This window comes from Pygoscelis adeliae, unplaced genomic scaffold (assembly GCF_000699105.1).
Source record: "Pygoscelis adeliae isolate BGI_AS28 unplaced genomic scaffold, ASM69910v1 Scaffold298, whole genome shotgun sequence".
Lineage (NCBI taxonomy): Eukaryota > Metazoa > Chordata > Aves > Sphenisciformes > Spheniscidae > Pygoscelis > Pygoscelis adeliae.
In genome coordinates, this window is record NW_008825303.1 from 853,049 (window position 1) to 872,190 (window position 19,142).

General features: G+C 38.9%; 1 protein-coding gene across 2 annotated transcripts in view; it reads right to left on the reverse strand.

Annotated features, from left to right (window-relative positions):
* Window positions 1-1,570: 1,570 nt before the first annotated feature.
* Window positions 1,571-19,142, reverse strand: part of RORA (RAR-related orphan receptor A) — a 116,785-nt gene continuing 99,213 nt past the window's right edge. Inside the window, exons 3-10 of one of the 2 annotated variants that reach the window (XM_009330047.1) lie at window positions 18,535-18,676; window positions 16,478-16,873; window positions 12,912-13,033; window positions 11,533-11,665; window positions 10,746-10,853; window positions 9,227-9,337; window positions 7,766-7,878; window positions 1,571-6,399 (exon numbers count right to left, since the gene is read on the reverse strand). In XM_009330047.1, coding sequence (XP_009328322.1) covers window positions 6,235-6,399; window positions 7,766-7,878; window positions 9,227-9,337; window positions 10,746-10,853; window positions 11,533-11,665; window positions 12,912-13,033; window positions 16,478-16,873; window positions 18,535-18,547 — 1,161 coding nt within the window. In that variant the 5' untranslated portion in view covers window positions 18,548-18,676 and the 3' untranslated portion in view covers window positions 1,571-6,234. Of the gene's footprint in view, window positions 6,400-7,765; window positions 7,879-9,226; window positions 9,338-10,745; window positions 10,854-11,532; window positions 11,666-12,911; window positions 13,034-16,477; window positions 16,874-18,534; window positions 18,677-19,142 lie in introns of those variants that run through there. The other variant, XM_009330046.1, reaches the window with a different exon arrangement.

Genomic DNA, 19,142 nt, shown 5'->3' on the forward strand with positions numbered 1-19,142 from the left:
TACTGACCGGAATATTTAAGCGTAAATAAAATAGCAGGCTAATATTCAAATATATTCATGGATGAAACTTTTAAAGTAATAAATATTAGTATTAATAATGGAAAAGTAATTCAAATAGTTCTATTTCTCCAGCTAAGGAAAACAAAGATGTTTCTTCTGTGCAATCTGAATCGGCTAGCACAGGTAGAATTTCATGAACTCAACACTCAAGAGAAAATTGCATATTATTTTTGGGTATTGGATAGTAAATGCTGTTTCTGACATTTATATTAATAAGTTTATCTACACTGGGGAGTTTCGGAATGTGTAGAGAAAAAAATATACACTGTTTGTACAGCTGATACTGTGCAACCTGTTTCGTTCATCAAGTACGGACTGGGGAATGTCTATGCCAATCCAAAAAAAGATATTGTAATGTTTGGATCACCCCACTACATAGTTAAAACATCTAATAGATTGTACATATTAACAGTATGTTTAATTGATCTGCAAGTATGTAAAGAATAGTTTCTCTTGCGAATCAGCAACGGGCATTTTCTTCTGCGGAAGATGCCAGAACACAAACCGGTCAAGAGGTCACACTTGCTAAGCCGCTGTCTGCCGTGGAAGGCCATTCCAAGCTAAACTCGACCATCAGCTTGTAAAACCGTAAGAAAGGTTTCCCTATGTATTAAGCAACTCAAAGTAAACAACTGGAAGCCAAATACCCAGTGAAAAAACCCTCAGTAACCTAAGATACTGGAGAACTGATGCTTTTTGCAAGAAGAAAGGCATGTTTGATGGAGAAATTCAGACTCTTCCCAGTCTAACCAAAGTCTTGAAATCTTGCTCATTTTGTTCGTAGTTGCTTATTTACTTCTCTACTTGCATTTTCAAAAGAATGTGAAGCCATAAACCAAGGCTAATTGGGACAGGCTTCCAGAATCCTGCACTTTGGCACTTGGAGACTTCCTAGACATTGCTGGTTTTTGGTGCCACTGGACTCACTTGGAATTGCTGTATTTGATGTACTAGATATGCAAATGTCTTCAGCCTCAGTGTTTCTTTCCAGTCAGGTTTTTTCCTTTACCATGAAGCATATGCAACAATGACAGACAACGTCTGAATTGTTGTTCTTGTATTCCTGCAGATCTATGTTCCTTTCTATGCGACGTCATTGCCGAAACCTAATCATTACCTTTTCAATCTTACTGTACTATCATAAACTGATCTGCTTTCTTTGACAGTAATTTAAATCCTGAAAATCCATTTTCTACGGCAAAACACTGAAATTCAGCTGGGAAAATAGTCCTATCATTATAAAAATGTCCAGAGGTGACTGAAATTAATTTCAATCGTTTTTTTAATGGGTCAGCATTCATTTATTTTCTCAAATACAACTGCAAAACCTTTGCGCTGTTTGGAGTACTTTTGTTTTGAACAAAATAAAGACCAAAGAGCAGCTATCCTGCAAAACTGAGTAAGAGAACGAGGCACGCATAGAGCATTTAGTTAAAAAAAATATCCAGTTCTCCTGTGCCTGGGGGGGAGGGGGAAGGGAAGAAATACTAGCATTTTTTTTTTAAAGTAATTTGTTCCGCCAGTAGCGCTGGCCACCCTGTTGAAGAGTTTTAGAAGATCCCTGAGCACATTAGTTTCTGACTCTTAACCCCAGCTCCAAAATGATAGGGCTTCTGTTGTTGATAACGAGATGGATTGTCATTCACAGTTAAGTCAATCGTAAGGTGCTTATCTATTTACCCTTTTTTTCACCAATCAGCACAAAGAACTGTCAGAAAATAACTTTTATTTTTCTTTTTTAAATAATAAAAGGGAACAAAATTTAAACAATCAATGTTTTGTGACAGTGGCTTAGGATTATTATCTGGCTGCCCCTCAACAACAGACAAGTGATTCAATCGACATTCCTTAGCAAAAGAAAAAAAAAAGAAAAAAGGAAAAAAAAGAAAAATCCTGTACAAATATGTATTTTTCCCTGAGGGATCAAGGTTACACCCGCAAGTGCTCTATGTACATATTGCACTGTAGAGGAATGAAGAACATGTGCAAAAAAAGCAACAATGATTGAAGCTTACTAATCAAACCTTTTAATCATGACTGCTACGTCATCTTGCATTTTGGAATGTCGGAACACAGCTATTCCTTTGATCTAAAATGTAAAAAACGAAAAAAAGAAAGAAAAAGAAAAACACACCTCTACTATGGCACATTCAATGAAATAAAAAGTTTTCCAAAGACAAATAGACAAATTCCATCAAGAAAATAATACAAAGTTCGTTCGTTTGTTTTTTTTTGTTTTTTAGAAAAATTACATTACTTTCTTTCATTGTTTCACATTACAAAATCTTTTTTTTAATGTTTACACAAATCACATTTTATTGCAGGAATATTTCAAGTGCCATCAAACATTTATAGAAGGGTTAAAAAAATAGAAGTCTCTCTAAAGTGGTCCAGACAAGGCTTTGTATAGAATAAATCTTTTTTCCACCTTCTATTTTTGACTTAAGTATTTTGAATACATTTTCTTTATTCCATTGACACTTAACAGCCTAGAAGCAGCCGCTCACACGTACCCACGCATATATTCATGTGCGCACACAAATGTACTCTCACACACACACACACACACACACAGGTGCACATACACACACAGATATCTTGGTATCCATACTAAGATAGATAAGCTTTAATAAAGAACAACCAAACTTAAAACCAGCCTCCCTTCTCACCTAATCCCATAGTTTTTAAAACGTCAACCAATGCTGGAGATGTTGAAGTACGTTAGGGTGGTTCGAATGACAGTACAGTATAGTATCCCTTTCCTAGAAAGCCAGAAAACATCTCTGCAGATAGATGTAACACCCAATGAAAACCTCTTTGCAGACTTTTAAGGAACAGATCATTCAAAACCAAGACATTATTCCTTTATCTTCAGCTATCCTCCTGTTTTTGTTTGTAGTGAACTGGGCGGATTATGGAAATACTCACGTGCATATCCATTGACCCCGAATATGTTTTTAACTGAATATTCGGTTGATCGTCTGATACCAGGCCATAGTCCCAGGGGTTCTGCAGAGTGCATTTTCTCTGCTGCGTTGGGGTCTTACATGGCCGTTGCTTGGACCAGCCACTCCAACGGTATTCTACGTCCCCTTTCATAAAACCCTCCTTGGCACCAGAAGTCTTATCAGTACACCTGCCATGCTGTACCCCCTTTTTCCCCTGTCTATGAAGAGCAAAACAAAAACAATATTCTACTGCCAAGCGGCTGTCAACTGTGATCGGGAAAGCAGAGTTACTTGGAGTACGTATGCACAGCCTGATTTAACAAGGTGCCAGCACACAGGAGCTCCCACGGACAAAAATGACGGCACTTTCTGGCCTGGAAGATCACGTCACAAGCTGTTTTCAGATGCAAAGGGCTTTCAGCTAAGGCCCTATCTGGAACCTTTTTATGGTTATGTATTTTATTAGTAAATGCCCCAAAAATCTGTGTTGTCAATGACTTACGGGTGTAAATATGCTGAACTAGATACCAAACAAAACCACTGGCACCTAGACGCCTGGTAGAGTTCATCAGGAGAAGGTAAGAGAAGGACGTGACTGAAAATTAATCCCAAAACATTTTGCCTGGTAATCTACTTATTGTCAGAAGTAGGAGGTGTATCTCGCTCTCTAAAAAAGTACAGGTCTTACTTCATTATTCATTAGTTGACACTGAAATTAAGTTTAGTTGATCTTTACAGGACTAGCACCTAAGGCTGGTCACATTCAGAAAACGTTTGTTAGTTAAAAGGGTTGCTTTAAAAACAGGAACACACATTAGAATTAAAGTACCATATCATGCCAGTTACTCCAATAAAGTAAACAATGATTCTAGGAAAAGTGTTTCAGTGAGGCTGGAGAGAGCATGTGCTGGGCTGTGAGCCGCCCCTTTGGGAGCAGGCAGGATGGAGCAGTAAAAGGATGGCTCTATGGACTTTTTCCAAAAGCCCTCTCATGCCTCCACCCCAGTGCTCACGGAGGCGCAGGTGTTCCCATCCCATCCTGCTCGGAAGGGGAAACATACGATGCTCGTCTCCCCCTCCTTTCAAACCACAGAGATGAGTGATAGCTATAAGCTTCCCTGATGTGGCAGACTGTAAAATTTTTAACAGGTGTCACAGCTAAATGTCTCAATTTGACCCCAGAGGAAACGTGTTCAAATCACAGAATAAAACTCTATTTGCTTATAACACCCCACTGACCTAGTTCTCCTTTTTACAATAGTTAGGCTTCAGTGTGCTTCTCTTCACTTCTGTTACTTCTCAGCAACTATAACATGCGTAAGAGATTGTTTATCCTTGGAAATTAAAGCAGTGGAGCGCATTCTGTCTCGTTCCTTTTCCTTTTTTAAAGTTCCTGGCTTTGTCTTACGTACTTCATCAGAAACTTCGTTTGTGTAGGCCTACAAGGCATCCAGTTATACATCCTCATCTCATCCGAACCAGGTATGCACCTCTGGCTCAGACAGCCACAGTTTATTTTGTGATGTCGTTTACTGTGAATCTGCTTCCTTCAGAACTCGGTTAACTTGCCCAATTTGTTCAGTGTTCTTCCTAAAGGGAATGGTTATTAATAAAGACTGCAAGATTCGGCTTATTGGCTGGTTATGCAATACGGGAATCACAATTTCAGAGTTACAGAATGCAGATTTATGATATTAATGATTTCCAGGCATTATACCGAGCACAAAACAACGCCTTCTAGCAACAGTGTGCCTTTACTTGGTTAGTCTGTCCTCATCTGATAAACTTTAAAGTGCATCTTTTTAAATAAGGAGAGCAATGAACTTCTCTGTCCAGCTACCTGAAATTGAACTGCTGGATGCTGGAAGAACGTGGGTCAGTGTCTCATCTCACTGAAGCCAAAGACAAACCTCCTATGGGTTTTGGTAGGCTAGAGTTTGGAGTTTGAAGGCATTGTTTACGATATGGAGTACAAAAGTATGTAATATTATGTATCAAAATTACCTTTCCCCATACATGTCATACACACATACTTTTACTGTAGATACAGACTTGAGTAAATACCTTCAAACCTGGATTTAGGGTGGGCAGAAATACACTTTATTTAATAGCCTGATTTTCAAGGATGCTATGTTACTCATTCGTAAATGATCTGTAATTGCTTAGTTTAACTTTGACCACGGAAGCTCAGCACCTTTGAAAATGAGGCTTTTGACTTGCGCACCTAAATCTGAATTTAGGCACGTAATTTTAAACATCCAGGTTTGAAAGACTGAAAATAAAAGTACCTTAGAAATTAACAGCTGAAAAGCTGATTTTAATTTACAAAATTGTCATTATTTTCAACTCTTTAAAAAAATCTGTGTAACCATTTCAGGATATGACCAGCCTCTCTTTAAAAGTCACATGGAAAACAGCAGCATAAATACCTCCCAATGTACCAGTACCTGCCAAACCTTTTTCAGTTAAACTTGAATTTCTGGTGCACATGCAACACAACAATGAACACGCTAGCATTTAATTTAAAGAAAAAGGTGCAAAATGAAAGTGCCTTATCAATTCAACAAGAAAAGCTATACCAGTAACTACATTTTATATTAATTAAAACAATATATAAACAATATCTCTTTTGCTATATATAGTCTTCATGCCCATTTACCCTGTAATATATTATAATGCTATTGTTGCTATTGCTATGGACCCTTTTCATGCCGTTCTGTCTACTGGCAAACAGTGGTAGGTGAAAAAAATTGTCCTTCATGAAACAATGAGCAAGTTGTGCAAACTGATGCTGAAATCTCTGCAATGCACACCAGTCGCCGATTACTAGGTGGACTCTCTGTTCTGATCAACAAATTGATTGTTCTGTCAAAAGTCTGGGCAGTGAACTACAAGAGAAAACAACCTTCTGACATTAGTACCCTCAGTCTGTGTAAACAGAGGTCAGGGATTGAGAAGCTGAGACAGAAAAAGGGTCCATATTTGTAGGCATAATGGAAATCATATGCATGAGAAAAACAAGTTCAACTTTGTTTCATTGTTTCCCATCCTTCGCCTGACCCCGACCGCCAAGAGATGTGCAGTGTGTTGGCTCCCTAGGTCTGTGCAGGGCCATATAAAGTGTCTTGGTTTTCTTTCTTTTTTTTTCTTTTTTTTTTTTTTCTTTTCCTTTCTTTTGTTTTAATGTTTGTACTTCGGACATTCTAGAAGTGCTTAGGTGATACGTTTACCCATCAATTTGCATCGCTGGCTCAAATTCAGAAGTGAACAACTCCTTGTAAAGTGGAGGAAAATGAAGTCGTACAATGTCTGGGTATATTGCTTTAAATGCCATAAGCTTTTCTGTATGTCGTCCACACAGTGCTCTTAAAGTAGACACTTTGCATATTAACTGTAAAAAAATGAACAGAAGTCATATGGTCATATATATGGAACCAGGCCTCCCAGTCTTGCTCTTAGGATTAAAGCTCTCAAACACTTTGAGTTCACTTCAGTTGTCTACCTTAACAATGACGTTTCAGATGCGTAGTCATCAATGTTTGTTAGGTTAGATTTAAAAAAAAAAAAAGGAAGCCACTAAAAAGCTATTTAAGTAATGGATTAATGTGCTATTTGTGAAATGGTCTTTTCTTTAAGTTCCTAGGAAAATGCATCCTTAGGTTTCCTCACTTGCCTACCAAGTACTGGATTGATACAGAAGTATTTCATGGCTGGATCTTAATTCATGCAACTTAGTCGTTGCGTTGGAAGAAGGCAGTCCTAACTACTTTTAAACCCACCGTGACTATTATGGAGGGAACTGGCAATGCAGTTGATTAGTCTGTTTTAATTTATTGCCAAACAAGGTGAAAAGGAACAGACCAGAAAAATCCGTAATTCAAAAATATCGCTACAGTACTCCCTGAACTTACCGAGTAAATTATTTTTATCAAAGCACATGGAAGAAACTTTCTTCCAACAAAGGTATCCAAAGTATACGCTGGGAAAAGAATTATATGAGCTAGGATTTGAAATGAGGACAACCTGCAAAGCCTGGGCTGGACCATCCTGCTTCTATTGTAATTAATTCTGTGGTGTGAAACTAAGCATAAGCTTTCTGGCTGTGTAGAGTTCTAAAAGGAACTACCTCTGTAAGGAAGTGCCTATCCTTCCCCGGTTCTTCAGAGTTTGTTTGTTTTTTTTTTTAACACCACACCATTTTTCCATTTTTTAAAAATTAAGTGAAGATACTTTAGATTAGCGTAATAGAATGTAGTATCTCTTTTCTCTTCCCTAGGCATCGATATTTGGAAGAACCGCTGAGAAAAAGTCTGCGTGGGGAACTTCTCATGGAAGACTGAAAAACAAGGTTAGTTTGGGTATTGCATGTTATAACAACTTAACTGTCACGCAGGCAGAGATTTCACAAGGATTAAGACATGCGTGTTGTAGAACTGAAATAGTATTCCGTGTGGCAGAAACATTGTGTAGGGGGAACAGGATAAAAACCTTCATCGCTTTTCATGAAGTTCAGCATTAAAATACTACTTTCCAGAGCATTATCAACCTTGGTCACTAGTACATCATCATTTCACCCTTCTAGATTTTAGTAAATAGTTTCAGTTAAGCACCTTGGTTTTGAACAAAGAATTCGGGGTTTATAAATTAACAAATAATTGCAAATTAACTGCGTAAAAGCTTTTACACCGTCATTAGGATACCGTTCATAAGAAAGCATACTTTTACAGTCACGTGACACGGCACAGTACGAGGCTTACCTTTGTTAGAATTCCATCTTCTCGGTGGTTCTTCTGTAGGACGTGCTGAAGTGCTAGCTGGATCTTCTGTTGGAGTTTTTCAATTTTTACTTTCTCCTGAAGCCATGAGCGATCTAAATATAAACGGAGTTAACACCTCTAGTACTGCACACATCAATCACAGTGCACCAGGAAGCACTAAGTCTTACAGGTTCATCTTTCTTGTTTGCAACCTTCCTTCCACTTCTTATATACTCTTATACAGAAAATGAGTTTCAAAATTAATAGGTTTTGGAGTATATTTATTACGTGCATCTAAAATTACTTTTATAAAGCCCTTAATTAGAAGAATGCAGTGTATCTGAGTAAGATTTATTAATCATGTGCTAATAAGGTCTGTAAAATGCAGGGTATTTACAAAATGAAGCTAGCAACTTTTTAGTGGGGAACGAATAGATCACATAATGAACAAGTAGTTGGAGTGGATTTTCCTGCTAAGATCTACAGCGACATACAGAAAAATCAGAAGCAAATATTCGGCTATTATAAAAAAAGAAGCTCCTAAACTTCCTAGCAGAAAAAGTAGTATTAGCTGCTGCATCCTCTGTGTGGCAGAACTGTGGGATTCTGTGGCTTACATACTAAGACACAGGGCTAACATACTTCCGATCTGGCAAACAGCATGAGGATGTATTTATGACAGTCTCAATAAACCCACTGTTGCTAACAGACTCTTCCGCCACCACTCCCGAGTCCACTATACTGCAGTCTAAAACCAGCATTTATTTCCTTGGGTGTTATGCCAGACACGGACTGACTTTCTGCACTGGTATCTTGTTTCACCCGACCTACTGAGCCTTCCCAGAACCTGGAGTACTGTGCGTATCTACTTGAGATTATTAAGTTATTTCAGTCATGGGTATGGTAGACCCAGGCTGACTCTTGGGGTGACCTGTATGTCTGACGCCATAGTTCCCGGCGTACCCAGTTTCACGATGGGGACAGATACCTAAGCTTCCTTGGTACCTTTGTACCACGCTGAAATGGCAACCCCGCTTAACAGACCTGCGGTGACACCGGAAGCGCTCTGTCATGTGCTTGAGATAATTCTGCTACAGATGCAAGCTCACATACATTGAAAGCTGACTACATAAATTCAGTGGCTACCTTCTGCCTGTCTCACCTAGATTGACCCAGTGATCTCACTCACATGCATTTAAGCTTTCCCAAACAAGCTGAGTCCTCAACAAGGTGAAAATTTGGAAAACAAGGGCTTAGATTAGGATTTCCAACTTAACAAATTTATTCCTAGATTCATAGCTTCAATGTGTTTATTAAAATAAAAATTCTGGCCAAGAAGGAGACACTGAAAAAGATGATGCCATTTCACACTGTCCAATAGTCTTAACATTATCATTAAAAAGACTTCAAAATAAAAACAACCTCTACCAAATAAACCTAGAGCAAACCTTTATCTCTTACCTGCCGACATTAAAACAAACGCAGAAAACAAAGCTATCTCATCTTCTGTCAGGTGCATAGAACATAAGCTTTTTCCAAATTCAAACACAAAACTAATGAAGTCTTCACAACCTGCCAAAGAGAAGGTACAGCTCATGCCACATTGTTTAAAGCTCCTTCAGAGCTACAGAGTTGTTGATTTATTCTGATAGAAGTGAAAAATGGATGTAAAACACTTCATAGGTGAATGGTCTTCTCCTTAAGGACTGTGGAGGGATGGTAGTGAGACCTCACTCATGCTTGAGCTTTATACCCCATTCCCATGAGTCCCCAGCTCCCACACCCTGACAGCCAGTACGTTGAAGGTTTTGCACGCTGTATCTTTTCCACATTTGGTTCTTCTGGGATAAATACGGATAAAGCCCAAGCCATTTTCAAGCTCAAAATTGGTTTAGCTTTTCTGTTCTAAATGGAACTTTCTCATGTCACTGTGGACTGAAGGTTTCGAACGTGTATTTGAAAAGTGCTGATTTTAAGACTACTGAATACACAGAAGAGGGAGGGGAGAGATGCATACAAGGTACATGCAGGAGCAAAGGGAGAAGCCAAGGTCTGAAAGCTTTTCATGCAGAAAAGGAACTCTGTCTCCTTTCATCCGTTCTCTTGCTCACACAGGTGTAAGTCAGGTTACTGCTGCTGTTACACATGCTGTTACGCAGTTTGCGGAAGTGGAGCCCTGCTTTGAAGGGGATTGCAACCTGATGGAAGAGGGCTGTCCTTTGCAGATCTCAGCCCCAACCCAGCCTAAATTTCTGGATGTAGTTGGTAACAGACTAAAGTTATGTTTCATTGGAACCCACATCTGATACTGCATTCTCTGAATTGTCTGCAGTCAGACCTTGTACCTGTTTTCGGTGTTTTAGAAAGGCAGAGAATACTTCAGTAATTGTACAGCATTCTCCGCTGCCGTATTTTCACTGCCCTCCAAAATGGCATACATCCCAAGTCTATACCCAGTGAAATGCATCCTTTTAAAATTAGCAAAAATATACAGAAAAAATTCTCAAAATTATGAACTGCGGTTTAATATAAAAATTGATTTACAGTATTTTGCCTGGAAATAACTGGACTTTGCATATTACAAAACACTACTAACATCTTCAAAGCAGTAACGTCAGTCTATCCAAAATTAGCTTAAAATCTGCTGCCCTTTCCAACAGGATACATAAAACGTTACACTAGATATGAAATCTGGGCTTCTGTTCTTAGCAAGTGTGTCCAAACTGCTCTACGCTGATCTGAGTGTTGAATTTCAACACCAACAGTCCTTTACTGCATGGAGTTAAGCTGTTTTAACTCCTGGAATCAGCTTGGCCTCAAACAGAGCCAGCATGACTGCTTGCAAAATAAGCAGTTTGAGCTTTGGAACTCTTTTATTTGAATACTACAGCCTGAATTTTTCAAAGCAGCTGCCCCTTGCTTTTCCACCTTATTATTTTTATTCTGTTTTTTTAAGATACAACACTTGACATTTCCTTACCTAAGGACTTGAAAACCTCTGGGCTAGCATACTTGCCATCAAAGTAGACTGTGTTGTTCTGGGAGTCAAAGGCACGGCACATTCTGATGAACACAACCTCTAAAGACCCTAAAACAGAAACAATGTACGTTTGACTATTTAAGTAGAGACTTCAGTTGCAAAGAGCAAGTGAGGATTTAAAAATTTCCTACGCTCTGCCTTCAAGTATCAATCGAGTAGGGTAGTAGGTTTCTGTGGTGTAACAGAGCATAGTTTGATTTGCCAGTCGAACTAAAAGAATTCCCATAAACCCCTTTAGAAGTTTTTGCTAAAGCAACTTAGTTAATGCTAATAAACTCTAGTAAATTTTTGTTAGAGTAATGAAGTCTCTGAAGTCAAAGCAGCTCATTTAGATTTATGTTCACGAAGCTTTGACAACTTTGTCCAGTATTTGTACTTCTAAAACATCTTGCATAGAACAATCTGGATTTTTACCTTGAAATAGGTTGTTCGCTATTAGTAAGCCAAAATAAAAAACTTGAATCCAACTTTTCCATCTTTACACACTCATTGCTCCCTTTGTTCAGAATGAAAATTTCATACGCAGACTTGAACTTGTTCTATGCAGAGCAACTAAGAAGGTATAGTACTTCAAACAGACACAGAAAATCTGTAAGGGTTTTCCCCTGTATTATTTTAAATGATCGTTGTACAACATATGCTTATACGTGTATACAGTCACCGTATACAGGTAACACCTTCCTCAGTCAAAACTAATAGAAGCAGACCTTAAAACTGACCCACATACCTGCTTTTAAAAGCACAATTTGATCGTTTTGACACAGTTCCATAAAGCCATCAATGCGTTTGGCAAATTCCACTACATACTGTATAGCTTCTGTTATTTTGACTGCGCATAACTGCCACATTACCTCCCTTTGCTGTTTGAGAGAGAAGAAAAATTGAAAAATTACTAATCAAGGTTTGGAAAGCCCATTTTCATAAAGTAAGACTGAGCTGAAAAAAAAAGCAGAGTGAATTCTCTCCAGCACTCCTGCCTACAGTCTGCTCGTAAGACCAGGGGAATTAACCTCAAAGCCAAAGCCTCATGTGGATGAGTGACAATGCAAACACGTAAGACTTCTTCAGCGGTGTCAGAAGAGATCCAGGTTGGAGTGGTTTTACTTCATAAGCCAAAAATGTCAAAGTATAACGATTCTGGTGATTTCAGTGGGAATTTTATTCACTGCATCAAAAGAAAATGCCAGTTTACGCTAGCAGTGTATAATCACATTTTTCCTACCAACTTCTGTATTTTGTACTGAATGTAAATTATCTAACTAGCTCGTCCTCATAAAGATACATATAAAGATATACATATATGAAGACCATCTCGTTGACAACATAAAGGAGGCATGCAAGTAGTCATTTTTTCTTATGTTGATAATAATTCAGAATGAGCTTACCGAATGAGTGGAAAAAATGATATTCTTAAAGGCTAAATATTTTGTTGTGGAAATGAAAAATATGTTCAAAGAACAGCGTGCTTTAGTAGTGCGCTTCCCAAGACAGTTTTCAAGAAGTAGCCATTTGGTAGTAGTTTGTGGATGGAAGGCATATTGGAAATACAACCATCAATTAAATCTTACAATACCCACTGGTGGTACAGCAGCAGTGTGCTGCTATTCTATAGGTGAAACTGAAACACTGAGTGACAACTGTCGAATGAATCAGGATTACAACCAGGCATCAAAGGCTGGAAATCTGACAGAGTTCTGTGTTTATAAGCGCAAAACAAAACACACCATGTAAAATTATAAAACTTGGTGGCTTCAGCTTTTTTTGGTGGTGTTGCTGATCCGGGAGATTACAAATTAAGAAATGAAAATAATGTGCCATTTAGGATTGAAAAAATTTCTCTAGTTTCTTATCCTTGTTTATCAGTCACAGACAGATAGATTTTAGGAGTATGGCTTTGCCTTTTCCTGTACCTGTAAAAATCACAAATGCAAAGGATATCCTAACCGTCCTGCCGCTTTTGATTCTAGCGTATTATTTTTTTGAAAACACACAGAAATATACATTCCTGATAGTAAACAGAAAGCAGTGAAAAAGTGCATTTTGCAGTGTGTTATGGAAATACCATGCTTTAAAAAAAGCATGCCATAGTTTGGCATGCTTTTATACCTTGTTCTGATAGTTCTCAATTTCCTCCTGCAGAAAAGTCTGCCATGTTATCTGCTGTAGCTCCTCTCTCAAGTACTGGCAAGTTTCCATGTGTGACTTGGAAATATTCTGTGCAAGATGTTCTAAAAGAAAGACCAGAAAGTGACACGTGTTAAATTAAAAAATAAAAGCTATACCTTCAGACATGAGAAAGATAACATATTCCAGCTGCAAGGGGGGGGGGGGGGTGGGGTGTGTGGCGCGGGGAGAGGGTCAGCTGTTAGGAAAAAAAATGGTTTCATTTCAGATCTCCTTGGATTTTGCTTTATGCAAATAAACACATCTAATGCCAACCGCTAACAGACTCCAGGAAAACAAAGCAGAAACCTGGTTCTTGACACAGCTGTGAGAAAGATAACATATTCCAGCTGCAAGGGGGGGGGGGGGGTGGGGTGTGTGGCGCGGGGAGAGGGTCAGCTGTTAGGAAAAAAAATGGTTTCATTTCAGATCTCCTTGGATTTTGCTTTATGCAAATAAACACATCTAATGCCAACCGCTAACAGACTCCAGGAAAACAAAGCAGAAACCTGGTTCTTGACACAGCTGGCCCGGCTCCTCCGGCGCATCCGTTAGAGGGCACTCTGTGCACACACACGCGCCCCGCTCGCCCTCTCGCAAAGCAGGTCTGAGATTTTAATGCAGGAACACCAAGCAGAGTCCTTCCGCTACGTTATAAGATGTTTAGGTGAACTTGAGTTTATTTTTGAATAAATAAACTTCTGCTGGGGACAAACTTCTCTCCCACACAGCAGTGGGTGCGCAAGAAAGCTTGCAAGATCAAAATCTTGCAAAATAAAGGCAAACTTGGTGAAACCTGGGAGCATTCGAACCACTGCAAATTCAGTAAGTGGCCTTGCTGCCTTTAGTAAGGTAAAGACAGCTTTGAAACCTGGACTGAGAATTACACTATTAAGTAGAGCCATAGGAGAAAAATCCGAATGAGCGAGGTGATGGACTCCTCAAGTTTAGAGTACAAGAATCTCTGTGGGGACAGCCTTGCTTGAGACAGGACACTGTGTATCATGCGTAGGGAATATAGCACTGCCAACCAGGCAGTAGATCTTCAAAAGCTAAAATCATTTGTGTTTTATACAACAGAAGCTTTCTAATAAAGAAATACAGATAGTTAGCACCTGTCTAGTGAGGCTGCCTGTGAGGGGAAAGTTTCGTTTCTCTTCTACTCTCATATCATTAAAAAAATACTGGGAAAATACACTTAGTAGAGAATCCAGATAATTAATGTAACACACTGAAGACTCAAAGGTCTTTTTTCCTCAGCTTTAGAGTAGTCGCTTAGTTAACTGCACATGATTTAAAATTTCCATACAACATTTTACTTCCAAATAAGCTACTTGCTGCTGTTATACTTGGTTAAAAGACCCGTAAGGCAGGTTTATATTTATTAATAAAACTTGATTCCATTAACCTTTAGGAACACCTTCAAAAGCATGAACAGCATTTAGACATCAGAATTCCACTTCTACTTTGTCTTTCTCTTTTCTACCCTGACTCTTCACAGGCGTCTGTTCTCCTATTTTAGCAAGTGACAAGTAGAGGCCTGGTGACTTGTCACACAATTCTGCAGCTGGTGCTTTTGCAGGTTAGGCCACTGAAAAGGAAGGCTTAAAATGAACAAGAACGGTGGTCATTAACAACGTGGGGGTATTCTGAGGGACTCGAGCGTTGGGTCTTCTGTGAAACTTGCTTTGTTTAATAACGACCAAACCCAACTCTTTAAAATTGAACTGCTGGACCAATCAGTCTGTTGAGTATCGTACTTACTGCATTAATAGTTTGATATAAGATACCACCTGGAAAGTATTTAGCATACAGCTGAGGTAAAAGCAGATTATATGCACTACCTGAGCAATCAATAATGTAGATTATATAAAGTCGCTTATACTTTGGTTGTCATCATAGCTTTCATGTATTCCAGGGCAATTTTTTTTTTTCTTTACAAGTGTGTACTTAAAACACTTGCTCTCACTAGCAGCAACTGACAGCATTATACCTGTGCCCTTGCAGGATACCGAAGGTGAAATATTACGGTGTTATTCACAAACCTCAGCCTCAGTTCTGGACTGTATTTCAGCACACACCTAAATACTTTCATTGAACAGCCACACCTTTCTAAATTGAAACCTTAGTCTGGAAGACAAACATTCTTCAAACATTGTTTGGCAATGTCAATGCTGGGCACCCAAATCACGCTCTGTAGGGCTTAAATGCAAGAACTATGTAAATAAAGGTAAGCAGCATGACAAACTTATTTTAGGCCAGTGTTCCAAACTCAACACCTGGCCTAGGAAGGAAAAACCCTTTCTTTTTCCTGTGGGTTTAACATAGATCTTTTAATAACTCCCACGAGAATATTAACAACCCCTTGATTGAGACAAAGCTGGTAGCATAGCCTTTATCCTAATTTTTCTTCTCATTTTTACTTATCTGTAAGGGACTTATTTGAACTCAGGCCAGACACAATATTTTGGCTGTCATAACAAATTATATCGCAGAGAACTGCATTCTGCAACATAAGGACATTAAGAAGTAAGCCTTCTTGTCCCTTCCCCTCTGCAAAATTTCTCAAAAGAACATAAACTACAATAAACCAAGCAAAATTTCGTATCATGTACTTGCCTTTAATTAAAAGAAGTTAGCAAAAAGAGAAGAACTTAACTTGGAATACCCGATTTTTCAAACTATTTTTAGGTTTCCATAATGGAATAATTAGCAAAAGTGTTGCTTAAGCAAGCAAAATCACTGTTTTAAACGCCTGACTGCTTCTATAAGTAACAGACTCTTAAAGCCACTTCTCTAATGTCCTGTTCCAGTTTGCTTATCACCAGTTCACACAGCACGCTCTAACTCGAGTCTCGGATGTTGACAAGTCACAGTTGTGGAATTCAGCCCCAGTGTAATCATTCAGGGAAGAGTTTAAAGGAAAACGTGCCCGTTAATGTGGTCCTTATAAGGCTCTTAGGGAAAGTATCAAAACTTGCTACATTCAAAAATTTTCTGATGTATCTGGGGCCAGATTCTCTTCAACCAGTGGCAAGGAGAACTGCCCTCAGATTAGACCGGTGCTTTGGTTTCATATTTCCCAGGTACAGGCAAAGAGCAGAAGAAAATCAGCCTCATCACTTTTTGTTAGAAAATAAGAGTACTGAGGTAATGAAAAAGAAGATAAAATGTTCAAAAATAATCTGCAAATTACGAAATACTCTGTTTGCTCAGCACTAAAAATTAGCTTGTTAATCAGTATTCAAAGGGTTCTGTTACAAGGACTGAAAAGAAAAGCAACACTACTAGAGCTGATCAACCACAAGATCCAGGCATTTTTAGTCCAGTTCCGTAAGGTGTTCACCACGTACCCCCGGTTAGGATATCGTGCACGTCACAGAAGAATGCCCATACGTGCTCACGGCTGTACTGAAGCAGCATTCTCACTATCAGCTGCCTAAATGTGTCACTTTAATCCAAAGGGTACTATTAAGACAATTACAATGGAAGCTTTTCTCTCTCATTACCTAATTCTGCCATGGACACAGTTGGAGAGGTCTCCCCATTTGTAAAAGAACAATAAGGGAAGAAGCCCGATGCTGGTGTGTAGTCACATATTGGTTCTGGTTTGATTCCATTAATATCAAGACCCGACTGATCTGGAGAAGGCTGTATGTCTAAGTAGAAGCTGCTAACTGCAGAGTCTGCTTTGCTACCTTCAGGGGTATGCCCATCAATGTAATTACTGAGGTCATCATGTAGCTCTGTTAACCCATTGGTGGTGATATTGTATGTTGGTGTTAGTGGTTCTGCCTCTCCTGGTTGCTGCTGATGATCTCGCTGCTGCTGCTGCATTCGATGTTTCTGCACCTCCGCATACAGGCTGTCCCTCTGCTTTTTTGACATTCGACCAAACTTTACAGCTGAAATACAGACACACAATATATTACATTTCTGCAAATCCACTACTGCATTCTAATTGTCTTGGGTCTTTAAATACTACATGTAAGGACACAGTCTAAAAGGCAAACCAGCAGGATGGGCAGACCTAAGAATCACTTCTGTCAGTTACAGGTAACATATAGCTGCAGCATCTACTCTGTAAAAGACCGTTTTAACATGCTACTTAAATGGACCGTTAGAAGTCACCGTTTTAGCTTAATTCATTAACTTTCCACTTCTATGCTGAAAAGATTTTCTCTTATATATCTACCGCAGTTGACAGACGCATCTCTTCAGCATTCAAATCCTACCTGGAAAAGTAGAAGCTAAACCAGAATATGCTGGCCTGAGATGAACTGTCCAATTCCTACTACCTGTATATTCATACTACAGAGTGAACCTAGAGTTAGGTATAAACATGTGGGGTCTATCTCAAAGAGTATCAAAAGCAAACTTTATTGATATTAGGACCGAAGCACAGTGGAAGAACCACAGAACCTGCTTGCAGTGCAGCTTACTGTGACGAGCAGAAACGTTTACCCGGTGAATTATTGTTAAAACTATATGTATGTGTGTGCGCACGTGCACGCATGTATAACTCTCCACAAAATTATTACTACTTTGAGAAGTATTACTATTAAGCGTAAGCCAGAAGCAACTGGTTCGGCACATCCAGGGAATTCCTGAGAAGATGGTATGTGATTTCTGGGACCTGTATCAGCTGTAAAAGCCTCATCGTTTAGGAAGATGGCTACCACCTTGTACTTTTCTACAGGAAAGCAAACATGTCGGAGGGCCTAGTCATTACACGATCAACCGTTTCAGGTTTTTAGTTTCATGCCCAATAAAAAAATTAAGACATCGTAATTCAAGAAGTAAATGCAATCGGAACATGATCTCATTAATTGGGCCTCATGTACACAGAGTAATGCGTATGTATTTGTAGAACATGTAGCGTTGCTGTCGCTATTGCGGGGGAAGACTGAGTCAGACCTTCAAATTGGGGAAGCGATGGCAGCTTTATTACATCTGTGGGGGAGGTGTGCAAATATCAGCTGCAAATCCAGTTCTAATTGAGTTACATAAGCTTCCATTTTACAGAGGTGGGTTTTCGTCATTACACTAGGTGTAATCTTGAGCTTAATATTAACAGCACTGGAACACATTTTCTTCAGAATTCTATCTTTGAAGAAACACTGCACTGTCTTCTCTTTGCATTTTTTCCATTATTCATTATACACACGTTTAAACTTCTCTATATATCGTGAAACAGTTCTGATCTGTACCAATATGGCAGTGTTACTTGCAACTATAGTATGTCACTTAAATTGGAATGAACACATAGAAAAAGTATTAACATTAGACTAAAAAATGCATCTTCAAGGAGTGACCAGAGGCAAAGCTCGTAACTGGGAACTATAATAGATGAGTAGGAAACAAAATAAATCCAAGAACTTCATACATGCCCTGATTTATATAGATTTATGTGAATACATAGCAACATATGAAAACCACTCAATGATCTCAACTATCAGCCGGATGTACAATTAACTTTCAAATCCTACGTTGTTTTAGTTGAACACACAGTGTACTAAACATTATTTTACTTTTTGCAATTAAGCTATGTGTTAGCAGAGCTTACCATCTCGAGACATCCCCACAGCAAGGCATTTCTGTAATCGACAGTGCTGGCAGCGGTTTCTACTAGTTCGGTCAATCAAACAGTTCTTCTGACGAGGACAGGAGTACGTAGCGTTGCTTTGCTGACTCCTCCTGAAAAAGCCCTGTAATAGAATTGCAAAATACAAATCAAGAAGCTGTTAACTGGTGGAGCAAATAAAGGCTCTGAAAGGTAGCATACCTAACAGAAAATGAAGTTCAAGTGCACTATAGTCAACTAAAGGAAGTTAAGAGGTGGATTTTTTTTTCTCTCCTAGAAGCAAACAAAAACCTGTAACTAGTAGGAAACAATTCATAAAAAAGTGTTATGACACATAAAGGCATTACACATTTTTTCACCGATTTTACAGATCCCGTATTACTTACGGTACACCGATTCTTCCCAAATGTGATAAAACTAACTATAGACCTAGATTTCCTTGATTTCCTATCTTTCCTGGGTCAGCACAGTTCTCCAAAACAGGGAGGATTCAAGGGCTAGTGAAGTCAACAGCTGCTACCCTGTTCTGCTCTTTGGAGATGACCATAGCAGGCTCTGATGTTCAGCCTTACCAATGTGTGTATGTGTTT